The following is a 26,993-nucleotide window of genomic DNA, read 5'->3' as shown; positions in this document are numbered from 1 at the left end:
CGAGCTTATCATCCAGAGAAGACTTGTTTCGGTTGACCTCTAGCGTAAAATTCTTAAACCACAGAATTCACGGGCCCCCCCTGGAAATCCTACAGATTTGCGCCCATGCTATGTAGTGATCAACCAGTGTGATGTCACAGAGGTCAAATTAGATACTGTACCGACTTGTTGTATGATAGTGAGCACTAACACCATATTGGTATAGTTTTCACCCGCTAAAGTACAGTAGTGCCAATTACCAGATCGTAGTGTCCCTAATATTGTTCGCAATATAGAAAACCTATAATCATCAACCAAAGAAAACTATAACGAGGTGATTTGGCGTCACTAGTTTTCTCGTGCCTCAGACAGTTGTGACGACAGCTTCCTGAGTGTGAGTATGTGAGCATCCAGATCAATCCGCCAGCAAGAGAACAGCTCGCCCGGCCAGCTACATGAACTGGGGCCGACGCGGATCTCTTCACACAGCGACCAACAGCGGGTCCAAGGCCACGATCAGCCGCGCCGAGACGACACCCTGCTGGTCAGCCGCCTGACGTCACTCTGCTGACAGTTGCGTCCTGTGGTCCGCGTCCAAGGGGCGGGGAGAGAGATACTAGTGACGAGCCACTCGCTCTCCAGGCGAGACCAGCATCGGGTGTTGGGCAGACAGTGGCGGTGCGTGCGGCGGGACGACGAGCGTTGGCTGAACCCGGCACCCCGCCTTCGAACGACCTGGTTCACAGCTGCATGTCACGGGCAGAGACGTCGGTAGAGCGTCATCACGTCCAGGGCGGCCGAGCGAGTACCAGCTGCGAGCCCGGAGTAGACCGAGAGTCGGGACTTGGCTATACTCGCTCCCTCAGTATTTTAGGTTTGATAAGGACATGCGAGTATGAATATTCAATGGTACAGCTTCATCTATGTTTACAGTTTATATTTTATACTATAATGTTTTATACTATCTTATTTGTTTTCACTCGCTTATAAAATAGGGGTTATTTATGCAGCAAGTGTAATTAATTTCAGTATTTTATTTAAGCTGTTAATATGAATTTCATCCATTAGTTCTGTTTTGTACTAAAAGCTCTTTTGTCACTAGTGTCTGACAGTTGATATTTTTATTGCCATCAGCCGGGGTTTCGGGTGCGATTCCCGCGGCGAGTCTAAGGAGCTGTATGTGAAAATTGGGGTGTTTTCCGGGAGGGCGCCAGGCTAGCTCTGTCGTCTAACCGTGAGTGGGTCGATCGGCCCCAGAGTGTCCCCTAGACTCGGTGGCTTGACTTGGAAAGTAGCGACGGCCGGGTTAATCCCTGCACCGTAGAAAAAAAAACCGACCCGGAGTCGCGTGGGGAGTTGCGTTGAAAAAGGTATTCGGTGATGACTATAGTTACCAGTCGTGAGGAATCAGAGACAAGACTTGAAGGCTCCCCACGGTACGCGCACGTCTGCTCCGGGCCGCGAGCTGATCAGAACTGCCTCAGGGGTTGGTGTGCGGAGGGGGGGACACTCCCTCCATGCGCCAAGGTTACGCCGCTCTTCTCATTTGGGTGAAGACTTGGCGAGGGGTGCGTTCCACCAGCAGGAGCCAGTACTGCGGGCTGAGGCCGGGCTAATGGCCTTCGGTCGGTACGACGTCATTATGTTATCAGGAAGTTGTAGCAAGCTAGCGTGTAAATATATCAGAAAGTTGTCAAGTCACTGTGAACTGTGAGGAAGAAGGATTTACATTTGATTTCTACACATTTTTATGGGAAATAATAATCACGTGACTTGAAGTTTTGTAGTGCTGTTTGTAGACGCCAACTGTCCTACTGTCCAGGGCCGGTGCAAGGTAAATTGGCGCCCTAGGCGAAAAACCTTAATGTGCTTCCCCCCCCCCCCCCCCCCACCCCCACCGGACACCCCAAAAAAAATTTTCCTTGCCTCAAAATACATCACGTAAGCCTAAGATTTTGTCAAAAATCAAATGTAAGCAGGATTGTGTTTTTTTTTTTTTTTACTGTTTTACTTATTGCAAATCATAAACAGGTCACCGTGGACTTTAAATAATTACTTATATCAATGTAAACATTCCAAAGTGTTACAAAATTCCATTTTAATCTAGTTTCAATAATCGTTAAACATATTATATCAGCTGTTATGTGTCGTGCTGCGCCGCCCCCAGCTACTTGGCGCCCTAGGCCGTTGCCTAGTTCGCCTATATGGACGCGCCGGCCCTGCTACTGTCCCTAGACATTGTTGCAATGCTAAGGGTTTCCAAGAAAGCTGTGGCCGCAAATCAGCTACTTCTCGGCAAATATTTACGCTTTTCATTTATTCAAGAATTTGACAAATATTAAGTGGCTCAGATTAAAAAAAATTCTACTCTTTCTTATTGGGGCCCTCCCAATTTAAACTTTACCCAGTCGCCAGTACCCGGCTAGTGCTTCAGCGCTGAGCGGCCGGACACGCTACACTGTCACATGCTGGAATAGAAATAGGCAATATTTTCTCTGTCCGTACTCACGTACAGCCTCAGGTGCCCCGTGCAGGCACCGTGCTTTCAGACACACCACCGTGCCTTCCTCCAGTACGATTAGGCATACTTGCCAAGACTCCGGCGCATCATTTCGATCCGCCCGCCATCCCTAAATGCAGCTCTCCCTCCTCCCCCCAATGATGTCCTGTGCTGAATGTTTTCCTTTCCTCCTCCCCGGGCTCTAGTGTCACCCGCCATCTTGTTGCTAGACCCCCCTCCTTGGCCTTTCTTCATAGAGCCCCTAGCATGGTCTCCCTCCCATCTCTCTGAAGCACCATGCCCTCTGTTGGGTGCTACATTAACCAAAGCTGCACCCTTTCTCTTGTAGTTAAGTTTTTCTGCGTTAGGAAGCGCCACCTTTCGGGCTGTACATCACTGTCTCCTACCCTATGACTACACCCCTGCTCGAGGCGCCATATGCCGGCCTCTTCAAGTACTGTATACCCGAGACAATTCTAGTTCCTAAAGTTGCCTATGGCGGCGCCCTTTTCCAGGCCATGGCCACTTCTCCCCCCTGCTTTAGGCCTTAGCATCCTCGATTTTTTCTCGAATCTAAATTGCCCCTTTTAATTAGGCGTGGCGATCTTCCTTCTGGGACTGTCTTCTCCATGGAGTGCACTCTGCCAGATCGCACACTCTTCGCGTTTGGGGCTTCACTTCGTGACTAGTTCGGGAGAAAGTCTGGTTAAGCATGTAGTCGTGTAAAATGGGAGTGTTTTCCCCCCTGCTTTTTGCTTCATTTTCCTGTCTTTATGTAGTGAGTTAGCTTTTATTTCGTCAAGTTCGTCTGATGTGTTCGCGGATGTTACCTGTCAACTAAATGCCGTAAATTCAGTGATATCCACCGAAAATGATTAGTGAGATTTCCTTATCGGTTCCATTTTTTCCCTTTTTGAGCCTTATTTCCATTTTACTCACTACACATGATAGTTTTCTCTGAGTAGTGTGGGTCCAACTACACTGCCGGATTGCTGTTAATCTTCTCTTCTGGCACAACTCATATGACAGGTCAGCGCCCAAGTTCTCCATGCACAATCAGGCGCCTGTAGCCCTTGTTCCGCAGGCACCCTTTCTCTTGAGCTCGCCTCCTATCTTTTTGACTATGCATCACGATATTCTCTGCGAAGCTGGAAAAAAGAAAATTTTGATACAAGCCTGTTACTTAAATATATAAATTCTATTGCTCATTAGTATGAGTGAACATAATGTTCCAAAAGCCTAAATTATTATGAAGGAAATTTTATAGTTAAGTTTAATTTTAGCTGTTCCACTTGTTTACCTTTTCCAGCATTCTGTTAATCTAAGTTTATTTTAAAAAATAATGTAAACCTTCTTCCCCCACCTAGAAACCCGTACGGCCATCACTTTTGTAATATAAGTTTTATTTTACCTTATGAATTTCAGAAACTCTACTTAAAACTACTGTTCAGGTTACTTACTTCCTTTTTAAACTACCAAAAGGCATTTATTACATATTAAAATGTGTTCATGTACTTGTATATGTCTCCCAATTGAAGAAATTTACAAAAGGTTAGTCAACAAGGCAATCACATCACCCAACCGAATGCCACTTGTCTACACCCTCCAGACGCCTCTGTTTAAACACACACCAGATTAATTTGTTCTATACCCACCAGAATTATCTGTTCCACACTCACCAGAATCCTCTGTTCCACACCCACCTGACTTCTCTGTTACATGCTCACTATACTCCTATGTTTCAACACAAGATTTCTCTGTTTCTTGCCCACCAGACTCCTCTGTTCCATGACCAACAGACTCCTCTGTTCCATGCCTACCAGATTCCTCTTTTCAACACCCACCAGGATTCTCTGTTCCACACCTAACTGACTCCTTTGTTCTACACATTCCATCCACATCTGTTCCATAACGTCCTGAATCCTCTGGTCAATGCCCACAAATCTCCTCTGTTCCACACTCACAAAAAACTCTGTTGATCACCCATTAGTCTCCTCTGTTCTACACCCTCCAAAGTCCTCTATTCCCCACCCACCAGACCCCTCTGTTCTACACCCTCCAGACTCATCTGTTGTACACCCAAATGACTCTTTTGTCTAAACCCTCCAAAACTCCTTTGTTTCACACCCACCAGACTCCTATGTTACATACCGACCAGACTCTTTTGTTCTAACCACACCAATCTCCTCTGTTTCATGCTCACTAGACTCCTCTGTTCAATACCCACCAGATCCTCTGTTCCATGCCCACGAGTCTCCTGTCTATGCCCAATATAATCCTCAGTTCCACACTAATAAGTCCCCTCTGGTCTACATCTAGTAGACTCATATTTTCCTTACCCACAATAATCCTCTATTATACACTCACTATAAAAATCTGTTATATGCGCACCAATCTCCCCAGTTACATGCTTACCTGTCTCCTGCGTTCCATGCATCTTAGATTCCTCTGTACCATGCCCACTGTATTTCTCTCTACTATGACTGCCATAATCCTCTATTTCAAACCGAACAGATTCCACTGTATCCCACCCCCCAGACTCCTCTCTTCCATGTCCACCTGACTCCCTTGTTCCATGCCCAAAATGCTACTTTGTTCCCTTCTCACAATATTAATTTGTTCCATACCCAACTGACTCCTTTGTACATGCCCACCAGATGTCACTGTTTTTTGCACACCAGACTTCTCTGCTTTATGCCCACCAGTCTTATCTGTTTCATGTCCACCAGACTACTCTGTTATACATTCACCAGACTCCTCTGTTCAACTCTCACCAGAATCTTGTGTTCAATGCCCACCAGAACCCTCTGTTGCATGTCTATCAAATACCTCTGTTCAATACCCACCTGACTTCTATGTTCCTTTCCCACCAGAATCTACTGCTCCTCACACACCAGACTCCACATTTACATTACCGCCAAACTCATCTATTATTTCACACATGAGTGTCTATTCCATTCCCACCAGATACATCACTTCTACATCCACCTAAATACTCTGTTATTTACCCTTAAGTCCCCTCTGTTAAATGCTTACTATACTTCTCTGTTCCATGCCCACCAGACTCCTTTTTTCCACACCCATCAAAACTCCTCTGTTCTACAAACTTCAGACTACTCTAATACACACCCACCAGGATCCTCTTTTCCACAACCACCAGAATACTTATGTTCTACACCCAACAGACACATATGTTATATGCCCACCACACTCCTCCTACCTTTATATCTTATAGAGAAGTTCATGGAGAAGACTCCAATGTTCCATGCACACAAGAATTAAATTTTCCATTTACACCAGACCCCTTTCCCAAACTCAGTGTCTCTGCTGTTCCAAGTCCACCAAACTCCTCTGTTCCATGCCCATCATACAACTCTTCTCCATGCCCAACACTCTTTTTTCTACACTGACTGATTCCTCTGTTTCACACCCACTAGATATCACTGTCCAATACCTACCAGGATCCTTGTACGATACCCACAATACCTCTGTTTCGCACCATCAAAGTTCTCTGTTACCTGCCAATAGACTCCTTTTTGTTCACTATCCACTAGACCTCTCTGTTCCACGAACTCCCGACTCCTTAGTTCCATGCTCACCAAAAACCTTTGTTTAACATCCACGAGACTTCTGTGTTCATCTATCACCACATACTTCTGTTCCAAAACCACCAGTTTCCTCTGTTATACACACTTTAGGCTTCTCTGTTCCACGCCCACCAGAATCATCTGTTTAATGCCCACCAAACTTCTAAGTTTCATGTCCACCAGACACATTTGTTCCAAGCCCACCAGACTCCTCAGTTCCACTATCTTGTGAGTCCTCTGATACACACCCTAATGACTCCTCTATTCCATGCCCACCATATTCCTTTGTTCCATGCCAAACCGACTCCTCGATTCCATACCCAATATAATGCTATGTTCAACACACACCAGAATCCTATGTTCTATGCCAACAAAACACTTCGGTTCTATGGCAGTCATACTCCTCTGTTCCACACACACAACACTTTTTGTTACATGCCTATCAGGCTCCTCTTTTCCAAATGAATCACACTCCTCTGACCCATGCCTACTAATGTTTTCTGTTCCATGCCCACAGACTCTTCTGTTCTACAATCATGGGACTCCTTTGTACCAACCTCATTAGTCTCCTAGGTTTCATTACCACCAGATCTCTCTGTTTCATGACCAAAAGACACTTATGTTTAACATCCTACAGACTCCTCTGTTATATGCCCACAAGACTCCTCTGTTCTATGCCCACCATACTCCTCTGTTCCACATTCACCAGTATCCTTTGTTCTATACACATCAGACTTCTCTGTTCTACATATACCAGTTTTCTCTGTTCCACACCAACCAGAAACCTTTGTTCCATGCCCACCAGACTTCTTACTACACCAACCAGACACTGCTGTTAAACACCCATCAGACACATATGTACTGTGCCCAACAGACTGCTCAGTCACACACGTACCAGATTTCTAAGTTAAATAAACACCGACCAAATTTTTTTAATAAATTCTGAAAAGACCTTTTCATGCCCAATGGACTAATCTGTAACATACCCACAAGTATCCTCTGTTCCATACTCAAAAAAGACTCTGTTTCACACCCAACAGACACCTCTGATCCACACCCACCACACTACTATGTTTGATGTCTACCAGACTGCTCTATTATACACCCAACAGATTAATCTAGTCCATGCCCAACAGACTCCTCTGTTTTACATTCACCAGAATCCAAGTTCCACAAATATCTGACTTCTCTATTCACACTCACCAAAATCCTCTGATCAATGCCCACCAGACTCCTGTATTCCACTCCCTTCAGAATCATCTGGTTCACACCCACACGAATCCATTGTTTAAAACCCACTTGATTCCCCTGTTTCATGTCTACCAGAATTCTCTGTTCCACACTCCCTAAATTCATGTGTTCAGACTCCTGTGTTCAGAACCATTTAGATTCCTCTTTTAGATGACCAAACAATTACTGTTCCTCACTCACCAGACCCCTCTGTTTCATGCCCACCTGGCTCTTTTGTTCCACACCTACCTTACTCCTCTCATCGACAATCACCAGATTTCTCTGTTACATACCCACCAGATTTCTCTATTCCATCCACTAGACTCCTCTGATCCATGTCTATCAGACTCATCTGTTACATGCCCAACAGACTCCTCTGTTTGACACACACCAGACTTCTTAGTTCAACAAAAACCAGACCCCTCTGTTCAACACCTTTCAGACCCTCAATGCCCACCAAAATAATTTGTTCCATGCAAACAATATTACTCTGTTTCATGCCAACCAGAATCCATTGTTCAACACACAAAAGACTTCTGTGTTCCAAACACACAAAAATACTTTGTTCCATATCATTTAGGCTCCACTATTCCATGCAAACCAGAGTCCTCTATTCCATGCAGACTAGACTCCTCTGTTCCACACCCACCAGTTTCGTTTGTTCCAAACCCATTACACCCCAATGTTTCATGCTCATCAGACTCCTCTGTTCCATACCCACCAGAATACTATTTTCCATGATTAAAAGACTACTCTGAAAAATGAAATGCCTACCAGACTGCTCTGTTCCATACCCAAGACTGCTTTGTTCTATTTCCAACAGAACTCTCTGTCGCAGGTGTACCAGACTTCTCTGCTCCATACCCAACTCACTCCTCTGTTTTACACCCACAAGACTACTCAGTTCATTGCTCACCAGACTTGATCTGTAAGACACCCTCTAGATATCTCTGTTCCAAGACCACCAGACTTTTCTGTTCTATACCCAAGAGACTCGTGTGTTCTATGCTTAACAGACTCTATTAATCCACAACCACAGACTTTTCTGTTACACACATACCAGATGCTGCTAGTCCATTCCCACCCGACTGCTCTGTTCCATGCCTTGCAGACTCCTTTGTTCCATGCCCAAACATACTCTTATGTCACATTCATACCAGACATTTTTCTACGCCCAACACATTCTTATGTTACGCACCTACCTGATGCATCCATTCCATGCCCAACTGACTCTTCTGTAACACATTGTCCAGAGCCCTCTGTTCCATTTACACCAGGCTCTTCTATTCCATACCCACCAGATTTCATTTTCCATGTCTTTCATAAACTTTTGACCCATGCCCACCAGACTACTCTGTTCCAAGTCCACCATTTTTTGTTTACTTTCAAACAGACATTTCTGTTCCATGCCAACTAGACTCATTTGTTCCACACCCAACAGGCACATATGTTCTATGCATATCCAAATATGATGTTTCATGCCAACCAAACTTGCCTTTACCACACTTACCAGACTCCATTGTTCCATGCCCAATAGACACCTCTGATCGATGTCATTCTTTTCTATTACACATCCATCATACTCCTATGTTCTACACTCTCCAGACTCCTCCATTCCACACCCATCAGACTTATCTGTTCGATGCTCTCCATACTCCTCTGTTCCACACCTTATAGACCCCTTTATATTAGACACCAACAAATTCCTCTGGTCGACACCCTCTAGAATCCTTTTTTCTTCACCATCTAGACTCCTCAGTTCGACACCCACCTTACATCTGTATTCTATGCCCACAAAATTCTCTTTTCTAGGCTTATGAGAATCTTATGTTCCATGCCCACAAAACTCCTCAGTCCATGCCAACCAGACTACTGTGTTACACACCTTCCAGACTCTTCTGATACACATGACACAGACTCATCTGTTCCATGCCCAACAAAATCCTCTTCCACACACTCCAGGCTCCTTTATTCCACTTAATCAACCTCTTCTTATTACTAGAACCTCTGAACTCCTAGGTTCCACACCCTCTATTCTACTCTATTCAATGCCCACCATAATACACTGTTCCATGCCCACTAAACACCTCTGTTTCATGTCCACAAGAAAACTCTCTTCCACACACACTAGTCTCCTATTTTCCATGTCCAACAGATCCCTTAATTCCACACCCAACAGTATGCTCTGTTCCATGCTACCTTACTCCTCTGTTCGATTACCATCGGACTCCTCCTATACACACCCACAGGTTACTCTGTTCCATGCTCAACTAAACTCCTGTGTTTCACACCCACCAGTCTCCTCTATTCAACAACAACCAGACTCCCTTGTTCCATGCCCTACAGGAATTTTTGTGTCCACACCCACCAGACTCCTAGGTTCCATGCCCACTAGACTCCTGTGTTCCACACCCACCCTTACTCCTCTGTTTTGCCCACCAGACTCCTCTATTTCATTTCCACCAGACTCATCTGTTAAAACAATCTCAAGGCTCCTCTGTTCCATGATGTTCAGACTCCTTTGTTCCACACCCACAAGATTCTTCTGTTCCATGCCCACTAGAATTTGTGTTCCACACCCACCAATGCTCATATGTTCTACAATTACCTGTCTCCCTTTCCATGCCTAACAGACTCATGTGTTGCATGCCACACCGGAATCATCTGTTCCACAACCAACAAACTTGACTGTTCCACACGCACCATATCTAAATGTTCCACACCTTTGTCCAAGTCCGACAGACTACTCCTTTACATGCCAAACAGACTCCTCTGTTTCATGACCCGCAGACATAACTGTTTCCGTGTCCACCATACTCCTCTGTTCCTCACCAATCAGAATCCTCTGAAACACACCCACCGATATCTTCTGTTTCATAACCACCATATTCCTCTGTTACACACCTACCCGACTCCTCTGTTCCACACCCACCAGACAACTTTCTACCATGCACATCACAATCTTTTGCTACACATCTACCAAATTTATCTGAAAAATGGTCAAGAGACCCCTCTGTTCCATGACTCCCATACTTCTCTGTTCCATGCCCACCACATCCTCTGTTCCATGACCACCAGACTCTACAATATCACACCAAACATAATTATATGTTACACACTTACCAGACTCTCCTGTTCTCACCCACCAGACTCTTCTGTTTCATGGCAACTAGACTGCTCTGTTCCATACTCAACAGACTCCTCTGTTCCATTTTCACTATACTCCTCTCTTCCATCCCTACCAGAATCTTCTTTTCCATGACTATTATATTCCTCTGTTCCATCCCATCAAGACTCCTCTGTTACAAACCTACCAGAATACTCTGTTCTATGTCCACTATACTCCTATTCCATGCCCACCAGTTTCATCTATTTCTTCCCATCATATTCATTTATTTGATACCCAACCAAACTTTTTGTTACATGCCCACAAAATTCTTTTTTCCTTTAAAAATAGACTCCTTTGGTCTATGCCCACAAGACTTAGGCTGTTCTACATCCAACAGAATATTCTGTTCCGTACCCACCATACTCCTCTACTCCATGCCCACCTGACTTAATTTTTCAACAACTACAAGACTCTACTCTTATATGCCCACCAGACTCTACTCTTATTAGTTTTCTTTGTTATTCACGCATTAGACTTCTGTGTTCCACATCCACCAGAATCTTCTGTTCAATGACCACCAGACTTCTCTGTTCCGTACCCACCAGACTCGTCTGTTCCAAGCCCACCAGAATCCTCGGGTCCATTCCCTGAATAGTTTTATGCTCCATGCCCACCACACCTCTCTGTTCCACAAAATGAGACCTCTTTGTTGCAAACTCATTAGGTTCAGTGCCAAACAGACTCCTCTGTTACAGACCCACCATGCTTCTCTGTTCCACAACCACCAGACTCCTCTGACCCACATCCACCAGAAAACCTTGTTCCATGCCCACCAGATTCCTGTGTTATACACTTACCAGACTCCTCTGTTCCACAACCACAAGACTATTTTATTCCATGCCTACAAGACTCCTCTGTTACATACCCCCCAGACTCTTCTGTTCCATGCCCACCAGACTCCTTATTTCCACAACTATCAGACTCCTCTCTTCCACACACACTAGACTCCTCTATTCCACAATTACCAGACTCTTTCTCTACACCCACCAGACTCCTCTGTTTACTGCCCACCAGACTCCTCTGTTTCGTGTCCACGAAACTTCTCTGTTCTATTGCCTTCAGAATCATGTTTTATACATTTACCAGATTCCTTTGTCCCACACCGACCAGATTGCTATATTACATGCCCATCAGACTACTCTGTTCCGCGGCCTCTATAATTCTTTATTTCACACCCCTCATTCTCCTCTGTTCTTCTCCCTACAGTCTCCTCTGTTCCACTTCCACCAGTTTCCTCTGATCCATGCCCACCAGACTCCTCTGTTACATTTCAATCAGATTTCTCGGTTACATTCACACCAGACTCCTTTGTTCCATACCCACCATACTCCTCTGTTCCATGCCCACCAGACTCCTCTGTTTCATGCCCACCAGACTCCTCTGTTCCATGCCCACCCAATTACTCTGGTCTACAATCACTAGACATTTCTGTTCTACTACCACCAGACTCCTCTGTTACACACTCATCATACTCCTATTTTTTTCCACACCCACCAAACTCCCCTGTTGCATGTCCACCAGACTCCTTTGTTGTAACTCCACCAGTTTACTTTGTTGCAAACCCACTAGTCTTTTCTGAGAGGATTTTCTAGAAACAATCAGGGCACCGCAAAAGTGGAAGTCCCAGGACCTGCAAAGTTTAGGGCAACCACTGTATATCACTATGCAAATTGAACAAAATGTAAAACAGTCTTATCACTAGCTACAAAACAACTGGTTTCTGTGTTAAAATTATTAAATGTATGACAGTACTGTTCCTATAAATATGTAATATTGTAAAATAAGTTTTGTAAAAAATATGTAAAATCTACTATAAGTTAGTTCCATCTGAAATGTATTTTTTTTAGAGTAAGAGATAGAAATCTTGTAACGCCACATTAATTTCAAGACATTTTAGGTCTTAAAATATTCTTAAATTTATTTAATTTTTTCTTTGTTAGAGCAGAGTATACAGTTACTGTGTTGCCTTAACTGATTATTACTGACAGTTAAAAATAGTTTCCCGTGTGAAGTCATTGGCATTTAGTGTTTATTCATTTTTGGGAATAACTGCAATTGTAATAATGCTTTCAGTAGACAGTATGTATGATCTCTGGCTTAATGTTTCCAAATTGCAATATTATACATAAGAAAATTTCTATGGTTTATCTTCTGTTAAAACCAAAAGGATGTATTTTAGGTCCTATTTCCTCCTCTTCGATTATGATCACTATTGCTAGTGCAATAGCACATGATGCGCGGTATTTTAAGTCTACGCTAAGTGTAGCCAATTGTGAATCATATTGGTTGTTCTGACTCTAAACTATATTAATCCTTTCCATATTACTCTTGTTTTTTTATTATATGACTCACTGCATTCAAGGTGTTCGTAAATGCCAGCTATGGCATCGCTCTCAGAAGACAAGCATCTCTCTACATGACTGTCAGTGTACAGGTGTCCACGGCGGTAGTAGAGCCGTACAACGCCATCTTGTACACGCATCCCACGCTCGAGCACTGCGAGGTGGCCTTCATTGTGGACAACCAGGCCATATACGAGATATGCCGGCGTAACCTCAACATCGACCGCCCCACCTACACCAACCTCAACCGTCTCATCGGCCAGATCGTGTCCAGGTAAAGTCTACCATGTAACATGTCTCAGATTCGACAATTCTTAATAGTAGTACCAGTGGTAACTGTCACTTGCAAAGCAACTCTTGGTGTTTTTTTTTCGGACACTGACAATCGCATGATGTTAAAAACAAACACTGTTGACAAAAGGATACTAAAACCAATGGAATTACTTTCGAGTACTGTGAAATCTGATACACGGACCAGATTCTCGCTTTGGCAGTGTTTTGCTCTTCCTCACACCTATAAGCTAACTATCTCCCAAGATTCCTTGCGCACTAACCATTATATGAAATGAAATTCATCCATAAACGCACTCCCAAGAGACGAACTTTTTTAATTATTTTTAAAATCCTAATTGGATGTATAACTTATTTTGGAAATATATAAAAATCTACTTAATGATTTGATCACTCCGCAAATAAGTAAATAAACATTGACCTGAGAGCACACATCAAACCTGTAGTCAGGGACGGATCTAGGGTTTACTTCGCCCGGGACAGACCCGGAATCAGCGATTCTAAGAGGCCGGCAACAGTTGGCGACACACTGTGTCGCAGTGTTGACTGATTAAGCAAACAGTCTGAGCTAGACACTTAGTTTCTCGGGCGTCACCAGCAGTCTCATTGGTCATCCAGTTGAATCTTCATTATAATACAAGGAATACATGAAGAGTAGTTGTACACTGTGACTCTACAGAATGTTAAGAAAATCGCTTCTCTTACAAGTCGCCTACCAACTCGGAAGTTCGTTACCGCCCTCCGACTGCAGAGAGGTGGGGAAGGGGCCCACCAGTCCTCGCGCCTGGCTGGACCTAAATAGATGTTCGCCGCGCCCCCGATGCTGCCAAGATGTAAACATCTCTAAAAACAAGGGATCGCAGAACTTCGAGACCGCTTGCATCCACAGATACCCGCAATAGCAAATTGAGGAGTGGTAATCAGATAACCAGAAGCAGTCATAATTGGGTTTTTCCATTCTATGGGATCCTCCTCTCATTCCACTCATCGTTGTTTTCTTCTGTCCAAAATTAACGAGGAACGGTTATTTTTACCTGCTGAACACTCAAGTCCGTCTTACAATTTCTGTTCTTCATGTTGAACCTATTCCAAAGATACTAGGATCACGTATCCACCATCCGTGGGACGCGGTTGGTAGCAGCTCACGAAGCACCCACGCAGTTCCCTCCTTCGGTAACCCAAAAGGTCGCAGTGCACTTCCGGCCCGCAGCCCGCGGGAGCGATGCTTACGCCCCGAGAGGCGACAGCTATCAACCCCCTCTAACCCTTCGTCAGGGTGCAGGCTTCCCCCCCCCCCCCCCCCCCCAATTAGCCCACCTAGAACAGACCTTGCATGCAGCTCGCTCACAACCGTAACACAACCTCTGGATGAATATTGGGCTATTTGAAACTCAGCCATATTATTGTTGAACACTTCTAACGTCCCTATTAGTTTTAATTTTTTATAATTTTATTATTTTAATCCATCTGTACTCTTTTAACTTTTGGCATACTATAGCATTCGTTATTACCTTAGGCTAGAACATTATTTCCACAGATTCTTTACACAGACCCTCCTTGACAGTGTGTGCTTTTCCTTTAGAACTGTAAAAACAGCTGATGTAAACAAATTATGCATGTGTCATTTGTTTACAAATTGTTCTCCAGATCATAAGTTATTAGGAAATATCAATCAAATACCTACTCCTTCAAAATTATGACACTCATTATGTTAGGACATGCTCATCACATGTGAGCGGTGTTTTGAGGTTATTTTATAACCTCAATGACGAAAACCTTCATTCGCCATGACTGGTCATTCGCAGTTTTCATATCAAATATGCTATTTTGTTGGTGCTGTAAATGTTTATTGCGCAGTTTCCGTGAACGATCTCTCTCATTATTATTAGTCTATGGACGAAACAGTATTTGAAGATATTTATTTCTGAAAAAGAAAGACTCTAGACTTAGATGAAATACAATTATAAGCCCTGTCACACTGTCAAATTTTCGCTTTCACGCCTTCCAATATGTTGTCAAAGTTGGAGGGTAATGACGTCACCGAAAACGTCATTAGCGCAGCCATATTTATTTGACAAGCTGGACAACTTTGAGTTTCCATAAAATATTTTGTATATACGGCGGATTACAAAATAAGTTGGATGTTGGATGAAATCGGCCAATAAAAATCTTGCCTATCGAAAACGGAAATGACATCCGTCACAACGAATCTTTAAAATGGCGAAGAACACATGGGTTATTAAAGATGTCATAAAAGTTAAATAACTAAAATGTTAATATGAATGTCGTATGAGAAAAATATAAATGTGTAAACAATAAATTATATTTATATAACTTTAAAAAATCACTGAACATTTATTTCATAATGGAATAAATAGATGTTTAAAAAGATTTTTTTAATGCACAAACTGCATAAAAATTTCAAAAGTGATATTAAAATTGAAAAGTTTGAGATAGTTCAGACCAAAAATAATCTTTGATATAGTTTGGCAAGATTTAAATATATGTAATGTTATTTATCCAATTATATTTGATGGAGAAAATTGCAATCCATTTTCCGTCCAATGCTGCCCCTCCAACTCTATTGCCAAATATTGGAGACCATTATTTGACACTGTGACAAGGCCTTTACGATTACGAATGCCACGACTGGCTAGTTAAGTCTGAGAAGAGACGTAGAGTCTCAATGCTAGAAAGAGTGTTTCAAACCCCGTGTTAGTGACAGAACAAAACTAACTACACAAGCACAAAGGCGCCATGAATTATGTGCGTGGAACTCAACTGATGAAGCTTTAGAGGACGGTAGGTAGGCTTTGTTATAAAATGATGAAAAACAAAAAAAGAAAAATAGACGCAAAAACAGGACGCAGATGAATTTAAGGAAAATGTATTAATAAACAACTTCCAATACACACATCCCACACCACAACTGCGTTGACGCAGGCTTCACACACCTGTTTGTAAAATGTTCGCGGTACATTCCTTGTGCTTCCTTCGTATTGCCATCCACAAGCGCCTACATGCAGCTCATTTCGGCTATTTCTTGATGCGGGTGCCCCTCGGACTCGTTGGAGATCCACAGCACAGATTACGACGGTTGCTGTGAACAGCGCATTTGTATGGTTTGTTGGAGAGCGCACTCTACACAGAAAACAAAATTCTGTACTTTTACAAAAGATTCCTTTGGAAACCAGTTGTCCAATACACCGTTTGTAATACTTCAAGAAAGATATTGTAACTTTGTGCAACAAATGGCTATGGTTATTTTTGCATGTATGAAATACGTTTTTAGGGATAATACTGAGTATTTCTTATGAATTTGTTTTATTATGCTTATTAATGTGTGCAGTTAATACTGAAAAGATATTCACGGAATTGTTTACAAATAACCTAACTTTTGGTGTACTGAAAAAAAAAAACCATAAATTCCCGGGTAAGAATCCGAACCCAGTATTATTGCGAGCACTATTATTTGTGATTTTTTTTCCATGTAAATGTACAAATCTACAAATATCTGTAATTTACAACAATATTTCTGTTTCATTAAAAATAAATACTGTGTAGCGCCTCACCGGTTTATTTTTGAGCATTGTGCTTGTCTAGTTGCATTCTATCAACCCCCCCCCCCCCCCCTCAATATATGTACCACGAATATTGAATCATTCTGTATATACATTTAAGTACTAAATAGTTTTCTGTTTCCAGCATTACAGCATCTCTAAGATTTGACGGTGCTCTGAACGTGGACCTCACGGAATTTCAAACCAACCTCGTCCCATATCCAAGGATACACTTTCCACTGGTACGATTTAATGCCTCATTCATTTATGGGTTAATGCATATTGATTGTGCAGGTGCAACAAAATTTATCTCAACATTAAGAAATTTTTACTTTTCATTTGAAAAAAAAAGAGGAGTAAGTATTTATATTAAACGTAAAAAAAGTTAAGATTATGTGCAAAGAAATTTAAAACTCGCCAGAGATGTGTAACATCTAACCTCGATAACGAGCAAACTGATGTGTTCACATGTTGCAAATATACTTATAATTCGAAACTCGGACACGAAATGTAACGTAGAATTCTTTAAAATAATGCCGAACTTGATAACTATAAGCAAATTGTATTTTCAACTATATTTATTGACACGAATCACAAGAAGATTCCGCACCCGCCGCTAGAATTAGCTGCCGAAGCAGCTACGTGGACTGTAACTTAATTTATAACAGTGTATAAGTTGATTTTCGAAATTGGTCCTCATTTTTTTAAAAGTTGGCTACCTTCTGGCTTATACGCTTGGCGTGTTTTTTTGTGACTTTTTTTTTTCAGGCGACGTATGCGCCAGTCATATCAGCAGAGAAGGCAGGCCACGAGCAGTTGACAGTGGCGGAAATCACGAAGTCGTGCTTCGAACCCAATCATCAGATGGTAATCAGGACAGCCACGAGATGCATGCAGTAAAGTCACGCCATTATTGAAATAACCATGAAAATGGGTTATACGTAGAATAAATATCTTTTTAGATGCCTGCAGACACTGAAAATGTCCCCGAGTTTACTTAAAGGGGATTAGGCCCTGCCATCTCGTATTTTTCTATGTTTGTTCTTTAATTCTAATTTTGAATTATTGATCCCAGTTTTTGTAGTTTTGAAGTGATTATCATTTTGTTATTTTATGAATTATCTTTAGTGACTTCCTAAAGTGGCCCGCTTAATCAGGGGTGTATTTGTGTTAATGAGGCGGGATGATAAATACGACACTCGCTGGTGCTTCTAGCGAGGTATCGCCTCTAAGCGCAAGGCTCTGAACTGACGCGCAATCTTCTCGTCGTGCATAGAACAACTATGAAATTTGAGTGGTAGCCGTAACATTATTTAGCAGAGAAATAAAGTCCCTTAATTGCTTTCAAGAATCTGTACCGGTTGTTTTATGCCTAAAGTTACTCTGAGAATACGCCTTTTTAGCCATTTTAACCTTTCTAAAAATCCCGTTTAAAAACTTAATCCGGAAACCAAACTACTTATCGGCCCTTAAGGGTCCTTTGGGCGTATGGTCTCCGCGAGAAGAGCTCGCCATGCCACGTGTTCGAGCAGTCCGGGAGGCGTGGCGTAGGGTCGGGGGCATGGTCTACCCTAGTGACGCACCTAAAGAATGTTGCAGTGGTGGGGGTGCGAGCCGCCCGGCTTGTCCCTTCCCCTCCGTCATTGTCCGCTAGGCACCCCGAGAGCGAGGGTCTGGCAGGTACAGCGCCTCTCGCTCGCTATCCCAGTAGCGACCGTATGATAATTTTTTTTTTTTTTTTTTTTAAACGCTCGTGGAAACCAATGGATCAACGTGGTTGTCAGATTTATTGTCTCTAAACTGGTCCAGTCCCAAGGGAGCGTTCAAGTATTACGTAACGCAATTTTTTGATATTTTTGACCCCCCCCCCTCACCCCCATGTAACGCGCCGTAACGTTTTTCTGTACCCCCCCTCCCCCCTAGTAAAACGTTACGTGACCATTTTTACCTAAAGTTACAATTATGTGGCGTAACGTACCGGAATAAGTCACTAAAATACCTTTGGTATTGTTTTAATCGCTTTAATTTTATTTATTAACATTTGAAATGTCTTGTTTTTAAAAGCAAGAGCTTTCTAATGTTTTTTTTTGTCCTAATAAAATTTTACTACTCAATCATACATTTAGCAATCATACATTTAATTACGTCGTTTTCCTGACTTAGCCCTGCCTTACACACTTTTTGCTTTATCCGCCATTTTTCTTCTCACGCATTCTCCTATTTTAGCGTTTTACTAATAAAGCTATTAAAATCAAATAACAAATTTTATTTATAATAATTATTTTTACCTTTGGCAATGCAATTACAAACATAAAACTAACTGAAATAAAACATATTTGTCAAAATATAATCGTATTTAAGAATACGATCGAACGAAAACGAAAAACATTTAAAATAAAATTAGCCATAATAAAAATAAGTAGATTGTAAAAAAAAAAATTCAATTGGAGTTTTACTGCTCCTCTGTCCATGGGCTTGCCAGCCACTCAGATTCTTTCATTATTGGCATCCGGAGAGCAGACGAAGAGGGTTCCGGAATTGTTAACCCACTTGCATCAACTTCGTCTTCGTCAAGCCAATCGGCATCCTCAGACGATGTTTCACAGCGACGCACAATGCAGAGAAGCTCATTTGCCCTTCTTGCAGCAAGTTGCTGTGGCCGTACTCGACTTTCATGAAGGTGTTGGGCAGTCTTGCCATGCATGAAACGATTGTGCATTTGCACACTCTTGTGGGATGTAAAATAAATCCCACAGGTTGAACATACTCGGTTCTTTAGGTCGGATTGTACCGATGGACAAAATAAATCGTAAGGCATCTGCTAAACCCTTCTAGAGGAGGCTACAGATCAACAGACAACCTCACAAGAAGTGGCGAAAACTTGCATGATATTTTGTCTATCTGACTAGGTACCACGAGCTTGTTTGTGGTTTGAAGGATTGGGCAGGGTGGCGGCAGGAAAGTTTCTGGAAAGACAGATTTTAATGCACTCTTCAAGCGGGAACAGCAGGATTCATCCGCGCATTTAATAACTTGCAAGAAATATTCCGATTCACGGACGTGAGCGCTATACCACGCCATATTAGGTTCTGCTGGATCCTGCAAGCTATCTTCAGGGTTTCTATATTCCGCCGAAACATCGTAGTTGTCAATTTTCATACAGTCGGCCAAGTGCTTGGAGCACATAAACGAAAAGGGTTGCCATCTTGGGAGAACAAAATACGAACAATTCAATCGGGAATCCCTCGTAAAAAATAAACGAAAAGGGTTGCAAACTTGGGAGATTTTAATTCACTAGTAGTTTTATTAACCCTTCAGACCAATCGTCTTTCGTACCACAACATTACTGTTGTGATGAGAGAAAATCTCACACATAGAAAACCGTGTATTGTGAATATCAATACCTACATAATTTCTAATATGGCGATTGGAGTCTACGTTGACAACCGAAGTATAACGAAACCATCCGAATAGCGGTATTTTTTGTTTTAACTACTTTACTGGAGTGACGAGAAAAACTATCACAGCTGCTGATAAATATATATTTTTTTTGCTTTACGTTTGGAGTTTAAAAAAACACTCTCTAATCCTGTAAAGCAAGCAGAAGCAATTTTGTGAAGGTAAAAAAAATTAAGTTATCATGCCATTTGAAATTTTGAGGAGAAAAAAAGGTTTAAAAAATGCGTGAAAGAATCTGTCTCTACGCGACCGTTCTGAAGGGTTTTAAAAAATAAAAAAAAAACAATGTGACGTAACGCGTAGGTCAAACCCCCCCCCCCCTCCCTGCCCTGTAACGCATCGTAACGTTTTACAAGACACCCCTCCCCCCAAATTCGTTACGTAATACTTGAACGCTCCCCAATGAGGTATATTTATTGATAGATTAGCAAAAAATTAACAACTTTTGAATCGTTTCTCCATTACCACGTTCACTTTCGGGAGTTCTGTAATTTTTTTCTTCTTTTCACATCTCTAATTATTGTTAAATTTCGAAAATTCGAAAAGTTAGGTAAGGGAACGTGCGTTTATTTAGGCAATATTATGCAACCAAAAAAAAAAGCGATAGTCTCCAGATTATTGAGATATATAAGATTGTTTGAAAACACATGTCACCCCTTTTTCTCTCCTTAATTTTACCTTCCATGTTTTAATTTTTTCCTAAAATTTCGTATTAAGGAGTTAACAGAAATAAATACAACACTAATATTTCAGACAACATATATGTTTACATGATACAACAAACCAAAATTCTACTTTTCTAAAGACCTATTAGAATTGGCAAATTTTAAACCAATAAACTAATTCCATTAAGTTACATTTATAAAAAATGTGTGCTGATAGCTACAACAGCAGCAGTTCTAGAGTGAGTACAAACACAGGATTTTTTAAATGAAATATTGTATTTACATAGGTTTTTACTGTCAATTTATAAACACTGAGATAATTGTCATTATAAAGTATTCCTTACAAAAAAATTTTATGTAATAATTGTACTGGTTTTGCTAAGCCCATGCGCTTTTTAAAAACCTTTACGTTATGAAACGATTATAGGGTCATAGAAATTTGGCGGATTTCACGTAACACTATTCAGCTTAATGAAAGCCTTTTTACCAAAAAAAAAAAATAGTACTTTCAACAGTCATTTGTACAAAATATAACAAATATATAATTTTACACCAATGTAGGTGGCAGCTGTATCTTCACCGATGTATGCGTATTTCTACCCTCACGTGATCGAGTGTATTATAATCCACATTTGTATGTGTAAAGAACTCTCTTTTGTTATTAAATTGCATCCAACAAAGTAAGTGTAAATTTACCCATTACTTACACATAATTTTTAATAGCTTCGGTGATGGCCCCTCGCAGTTTCAAAATCTTACTTCGTACATTTTTTCTGAGTGTTGGTTTAGCAATTTTTGCCTGCTCGCACAGTACTTTCAATTTATTGCAGTAATTCCTCAGGAGGTGATTACGGCAATCAATTTTTTCTACTGTTATCTTTGCATAGGGTCTAGCTTCCAGAATTTTTGTGTAGCAACTGCTGTCTCCATCGGCTATAAGCTTACCAAATATAACACCATATACAGTTTCACTTTGTTTAAATCCCTCTACGATAATACTTGCTTCCATACTTGCTGAGCTGCCAGTCCAGTTTTTGTAGCTGGTGTGGGCAGGAATCTCTCCATCAAGACTTCGACTACAGACAAAGCAAAACTTGTTTCTAACTCCCATAAACAGAACTTTTTTTTTGTAGAATACCCCACTATTGCTGTAACACCAAAAAGAGCATTGTATTGACATCTATATGAACGTTTTGACCAGCAACCATTTGCTACAACAGTTAAAATAGGAGTACCATCTGCACTCACATCTCTCTCTACTGCTAAAGCTGCTTCTTCTCTTATTGCCTTCTCCATTTCTTGTAGGGCAGCTTTCTCCCATGCATTACATATTTTGTTGCGAACCTTGGTATAAGTTTTGGATGACATGACAGGAATACCTATAGATGAGCAAAACTCTTCGATATGCGAATGACCTCCGCCTATACTCATTATCCCAGCAACGGCTCTTGAATTTACATCTAAATGTGTCTTGTCTTTAACTGGATCCTCTGTACTTAAGTGAATTTTTGATTACACATATTACAATACATTACAAAAGTAGGAGACTAATCATTGGGGATTTCCTTATAAACATTCATATTGCGCAAAGAACATCCACAGTGTGGATTGTGATTTGAGATTTCAGTGATTCTTTTCAGGAAGTATTCTATTTCTACCATTCTAACTCCATGAAGAGGAATTGTTACTGTATCTGTTCCTGATGTAAAAGAGCATTCATTTTCTATTACAAGAGGTTCTTCATCACATTTGTAAAAAATGTATTTTGCATTGTCTATTTCAAGCATCTCAATAAGAATATGTTTTTCATTATGTTCCCGAAGTCATTATTAATTTTGAGAAATTCGACCTCAGGTATCTCGTTCTGTAGATTGCAATACGATTATAGCTAGGGACATGTACTTTTCGCGATCGCGAATCACCGTCGTTATTTCGCGAATTTGGCCCTTTTTTTACGAAAATGCGAATTTTGCGATTTTCCACTGTTTCGTCGCGAATTTGGTCAAAATTTCGTTATTTGAAGCTTAAATTGCCAAAAACACACATAATTTAGATATAATTCATCTTCCGTTCGTAACACCAGCGCACCAATAAAAAAGAAAACAATAAAACACTACATAAAAATACATTTCACCTTGCCGACAACATTACTAGGCAAAACTAGGTAAACAATTTATTTTCTCCAGCCATAACCACAAAAACCACATTCTGTGGCGATAATATCACGGCGAGGTTAACGACCACACATGACGGTAATCCAGGACCGTTTATATTTTGCATTTTAACATTACAAGATTCACATTTGTTTCTCGTGCCATGAAGTTATCGAAGTTATCAAAACAAAACCCGTTACTCAATACACGCGTTACCAACGTAGCAGTACGAGAATGCGAGAAAGAACACGAACGTTTACGAACAATCGATTGTTGTTCAATCATACGATCAATCGTGTTCGGTATATAAAAACGATACCGCGTTCAAATCGCGTAAATTTTGATATCAACGAAAATTACAAGTGAGTTTTTTCTTCATAATTAACTTAACCATAAAATACTTCAGGCAATTTTAAACTGCAACAAACAAATTGATGGATGGATGTAATTTTTTTTTCTTCGGTTGTGTTAGGTTACTGCTTGTTACTGATTGTTTGGTGGCTATTCGTTGCGGTAACTGAACGAATATCGTGTTGACAGTTTTCTCGCTGCTTCGCGATGCCGAAATATGACATAAACGTACTAGCATAGAAAAGAGAGGGCCAAAGAATTTTCTTCTGATGGTCTCTATTCGACAGATAAGGCAGTTTTATTTTGTAAATACTGTAATTGCAGGGTTAGTTGGTACCGTAGAGACTCAATTGTTAAGCACATAAGCAGTGAAAAGCACAAAAAGTCAAGCATTTCTTCCACTGCTACTGTAGCACTGCAGCATACTACTTCATAAATTTCAGGACCCCACTATTTTAAGCAAATGAAGAAATACGTTGAAGGTTTGTATTTATTCCTACATCAATATCTGTAATCATGGAGTGGCTTAAATTTAGAAGCTCTCAAAACCAAACCCAACTTAAGCTAGTTGGAAATGGGCATTTTAAAACTAACCTAAGCTAAACTTACCAAATATAAAATAAGACTTACCTAAACCACGTCATTGAGTAGGCCTACAAAGAAATGAAGTAGCATTTTTGCTTGAGTAGTCACGGTTCACTATGGTTGGGATCGGTGGGATCGGCGCTGTCAACCAGTTCGCAGCTAGTATCAGGAACTTGAGGTACCTCGAAGTTGCTTTCCGTTGTTTCCAGTAAACTTTGCCGTTTTCTGAATAAAATAAAGGAAGTAGTGGTAAAAATATTGAAATTAAATGCCAATAAAATACATTTCTCTAGCGATTCAGCAAATAAAAAATGGCATCATCAGTTTCAACTATAGTAATTTTACATTTCTGTGAAAAAATGGCAACGTTAAAATTTTCACATTATATAAAAATGGCTCAGTATCATTCAAGCCTAGTTTTCACATGTTGTTAATCAGCATTCAAGTAATATCTTTACGTAAAATATAAAACTACTGACAGCCATTGAAATCTAAAAAAAATAATATTATTATATATTCTCAATTGCTAAGTTTTCCTAATTTAAAAGAATTAACCAATTACAAATATAAAATACTTATTTTGCTCAGGACTCCAAAAACTGAGTTCCTTTCCTTTTCTTGCGACGTGCAAAAAGGTGCAGTCTTTTCTTATTCCCTTTTCGTCTGCATTCATAACGAAATTTCTTCAGTTATGCGTATTCTCCTGACGAAGATTCTTGAATAGTAACGCAATCCACAGAAGCGCGGGAAGAAGGCTGTGCAGTCGAGGAGACAGCTAGACCCCGTGGTCTGAGCGTGGTCGCTGCCTCCCCTACCGCCCCAGCTCCCCACCCCTCGACCGCTAGCTCACCCCCACGCGCCCCCAAGGCCATGCCTTCTTCCCGCTAACTCTCGCTGCCACGGCTTGCCGCCGCGCGCGACTCTTTCCAGGGCTTCAATTCATATAGAAGAAACGCTTTTCCTCAAAAGTTTCAGTGACGACTATAAGTTTTATATACATCAAAATGTTCGTAATCGCAATGCGCATGTTTGTATGACATTAATTTCCTCTAAACATTTCACAGCAAAAACTTTTTTTTGTTTAATTAAACACTGAATAACTCGGTTGAAAAAAATTAAAATGCAAAATCACTTTCTAATGAACACAGGTAATAGTATAAGTTCTTCAAATATATCTTTAGAATATTTTTCAAACCTCAGGTTTCGTCATAAAATGTTTTCTCCCGAAGGCCTGAAAAATCGATGGCGGACTTGATCCAAAGGACCCTTAAGCGAATTCTTAAATGATTTTCGTAAACAGACCCCACACGGATATCTAGAGCAGATTAAGAATCGTGTTGTTTTACCTGAGGCTCTGCGCATCGTGTGTGTGCCCAGGTAGGCGGGGCCAGTATACACATATATGCTGAAGTACTCGGTGTTGTTGGGGAGTAGTATATAAAAGGACATCCAACCGCAGTAGACGGAGTGAGGTGTAGGTAGCGGTGTTTTCTGCCTTGAAACCTACATCGCCGATAACGGAACGGCGGCCATCTTGGATGACCTTGACCTTGAACTTTGGCCTTGACCCTTGAAATTTGACTTCGACATTGACTTTGAACCTAACCTTCAACCTCAGTCACGATCGTGAATTCCGCCATCTTTTCGTCTAGCGCCCCAATCCCCAAACGTTACAATTTTCGTTACGGTCTCCATCTTATATTCTAATAACATGTACGCCATCTTGGATACAATGTCACAACCGCTTTATAGATTCGGATGCCATGTCCGCCATATTGTTTCCGTCTGATTAAGACCACCATCTTAGATGATGTCTTGACTGCCATTTTTTTGTACTGCTGGAGACTGCCATCTTGGATTCCATTATCTTTGTTTTTGGTGTTTGTTCAGAGAGCACCAGAAACACTTGTCTCATGCACAAAATTCTGTGTTCCATGATCTACCAGAGATGTTATGGTCCTTATCACATATTAAATTTAATTTTTTATACAAAATTTATTGAAAGCGCTGTGATTCAAACCATCACAGATCTGACCTCTGGGTCAGAAAAAATACGCCTTTAACCACACAGCCATCAAAAATATTACCAGACAGAAATAAATAAAGCATATAAAAATAACACACATATTCGAACTTGTAATTTCTTTAATTTTAAGGAATAATAAATATCATCACCTGTTCCAGACAAAGCCGTTATTTTTTCAATACTTGCTACCAGGAGCGCTAGTTATAATGTCACATAGTACACGTGCTATCTCCTAGAGTATGGTATCGCCATATTAGTTTAATGATTGCTCACTAGAGTGCAGGAATCATTTATTGCCAGGGCAGCCACCACATTGATTTTTAGCCGCTACATTATCTTTACCGTATATCCTGTAATTATTTAGCTAGAAATTCAGAAAATTAAAATATCCAAAAAATCACCAAAAAATTTCTTGTTTAAATAACGATTGATTTGTAATAATAACTCTGAACGCATTAAATATCATTGCAACAGGTGTTATAGTCAGTTTATACACTACAGAAGATTAAAAAGACACATCAGTAATTGTGACGGACTGATTAAACATTCATCGGTATCAAACTGTAAGTTATATTCTGCGGCAAGAAATTTGTATGCATAAAACATGCAAGGCATCATGAAATATATCGCTGTCCTTTTAACGAAATTGAGAACTCTGTGTTGTGTGAAAAAATGTGGCAATCAACTGCCATGTGGAATTGCCCTGAAAAGACATGTCAAGACATGTAAAGGATTCGCTTCACCTTCTAAAAAGACTATAATCGAAAAAACACGTGTAATTTTAAATATTTTTTTTTGTTCTTGTAGTAGATTAGAAATTATGTAATAAATTCTTATTTGCAATTTTGTTGTTTTATTTCTCGTACGTATTATGTTTTTTAAAATTAAATTATCTGCTTTGCATTAGTCAAGATCGATCTAAGGAGATCAAACAGAATATAAAGATGGCGGCCAAAAGTCAAGATGGTGGCTGCCCTGGAAATAAATTATTCCTGCACTCTAGTGGGCAATCATTAAACTAATAAGGCGACACCACACTCTAGCAGATGGCACATGTACTATTGTGACACTATAGCTCCTTGTATCAATTATTGAA

At 40.8% G+C, this 26,993-nt stretch overlaps 1 protein-coding gene across 3 annotated transcripts in view; it reads left to right on the top strand.

Annotated features, from left to right (window-relative positions):
• The window catches only part of LOC134527667 (tubulin alpha-1C chain-like), a 105,683-nt gene that overhangs the window by 42,559 nt on the left and 36,131 nt on the right, over positions 1–26,993 (top strand). For 2 of the 3 annotated variants that reach the window (XM_063360541.1, XM_063360543.1), the window contains exons 5-7: positions 12,900–13,081; positions 16,804–16,900; positions 17,427–17,525. In XM_063360541.1, coding sequence (XP_063216611.1) covers positions 12,900–13,081; positions 16,804–16,900; positions 17,427–17,525 — 378 coding nt within the window. The remainder of the gene's footprint in view (positions 1–12,899; positions 13,082–16,803; positions 16,901–17,426; positions 17,526–26,993) is intronic. The other variant, XM_063360544.1, reaches the window with a different exon arrangement.

Source organism: Bacillus rossius, chromosome 1, assembly GCF_032445375.1.
Source record: "Bacillus rossius redtenbacheri isolate Brsri chromosome 1, Brsri_v3, whole genome shotgun sequence".
NCBI lineage: Eukaryota > Metazoa > Arthropoda > Insecta > Phasmatodea > Bacillidae > Bacillus > Bacillus rossius.
This window is presented reverse-complemented; position numbering and strand designations above follow the sequence as displayed.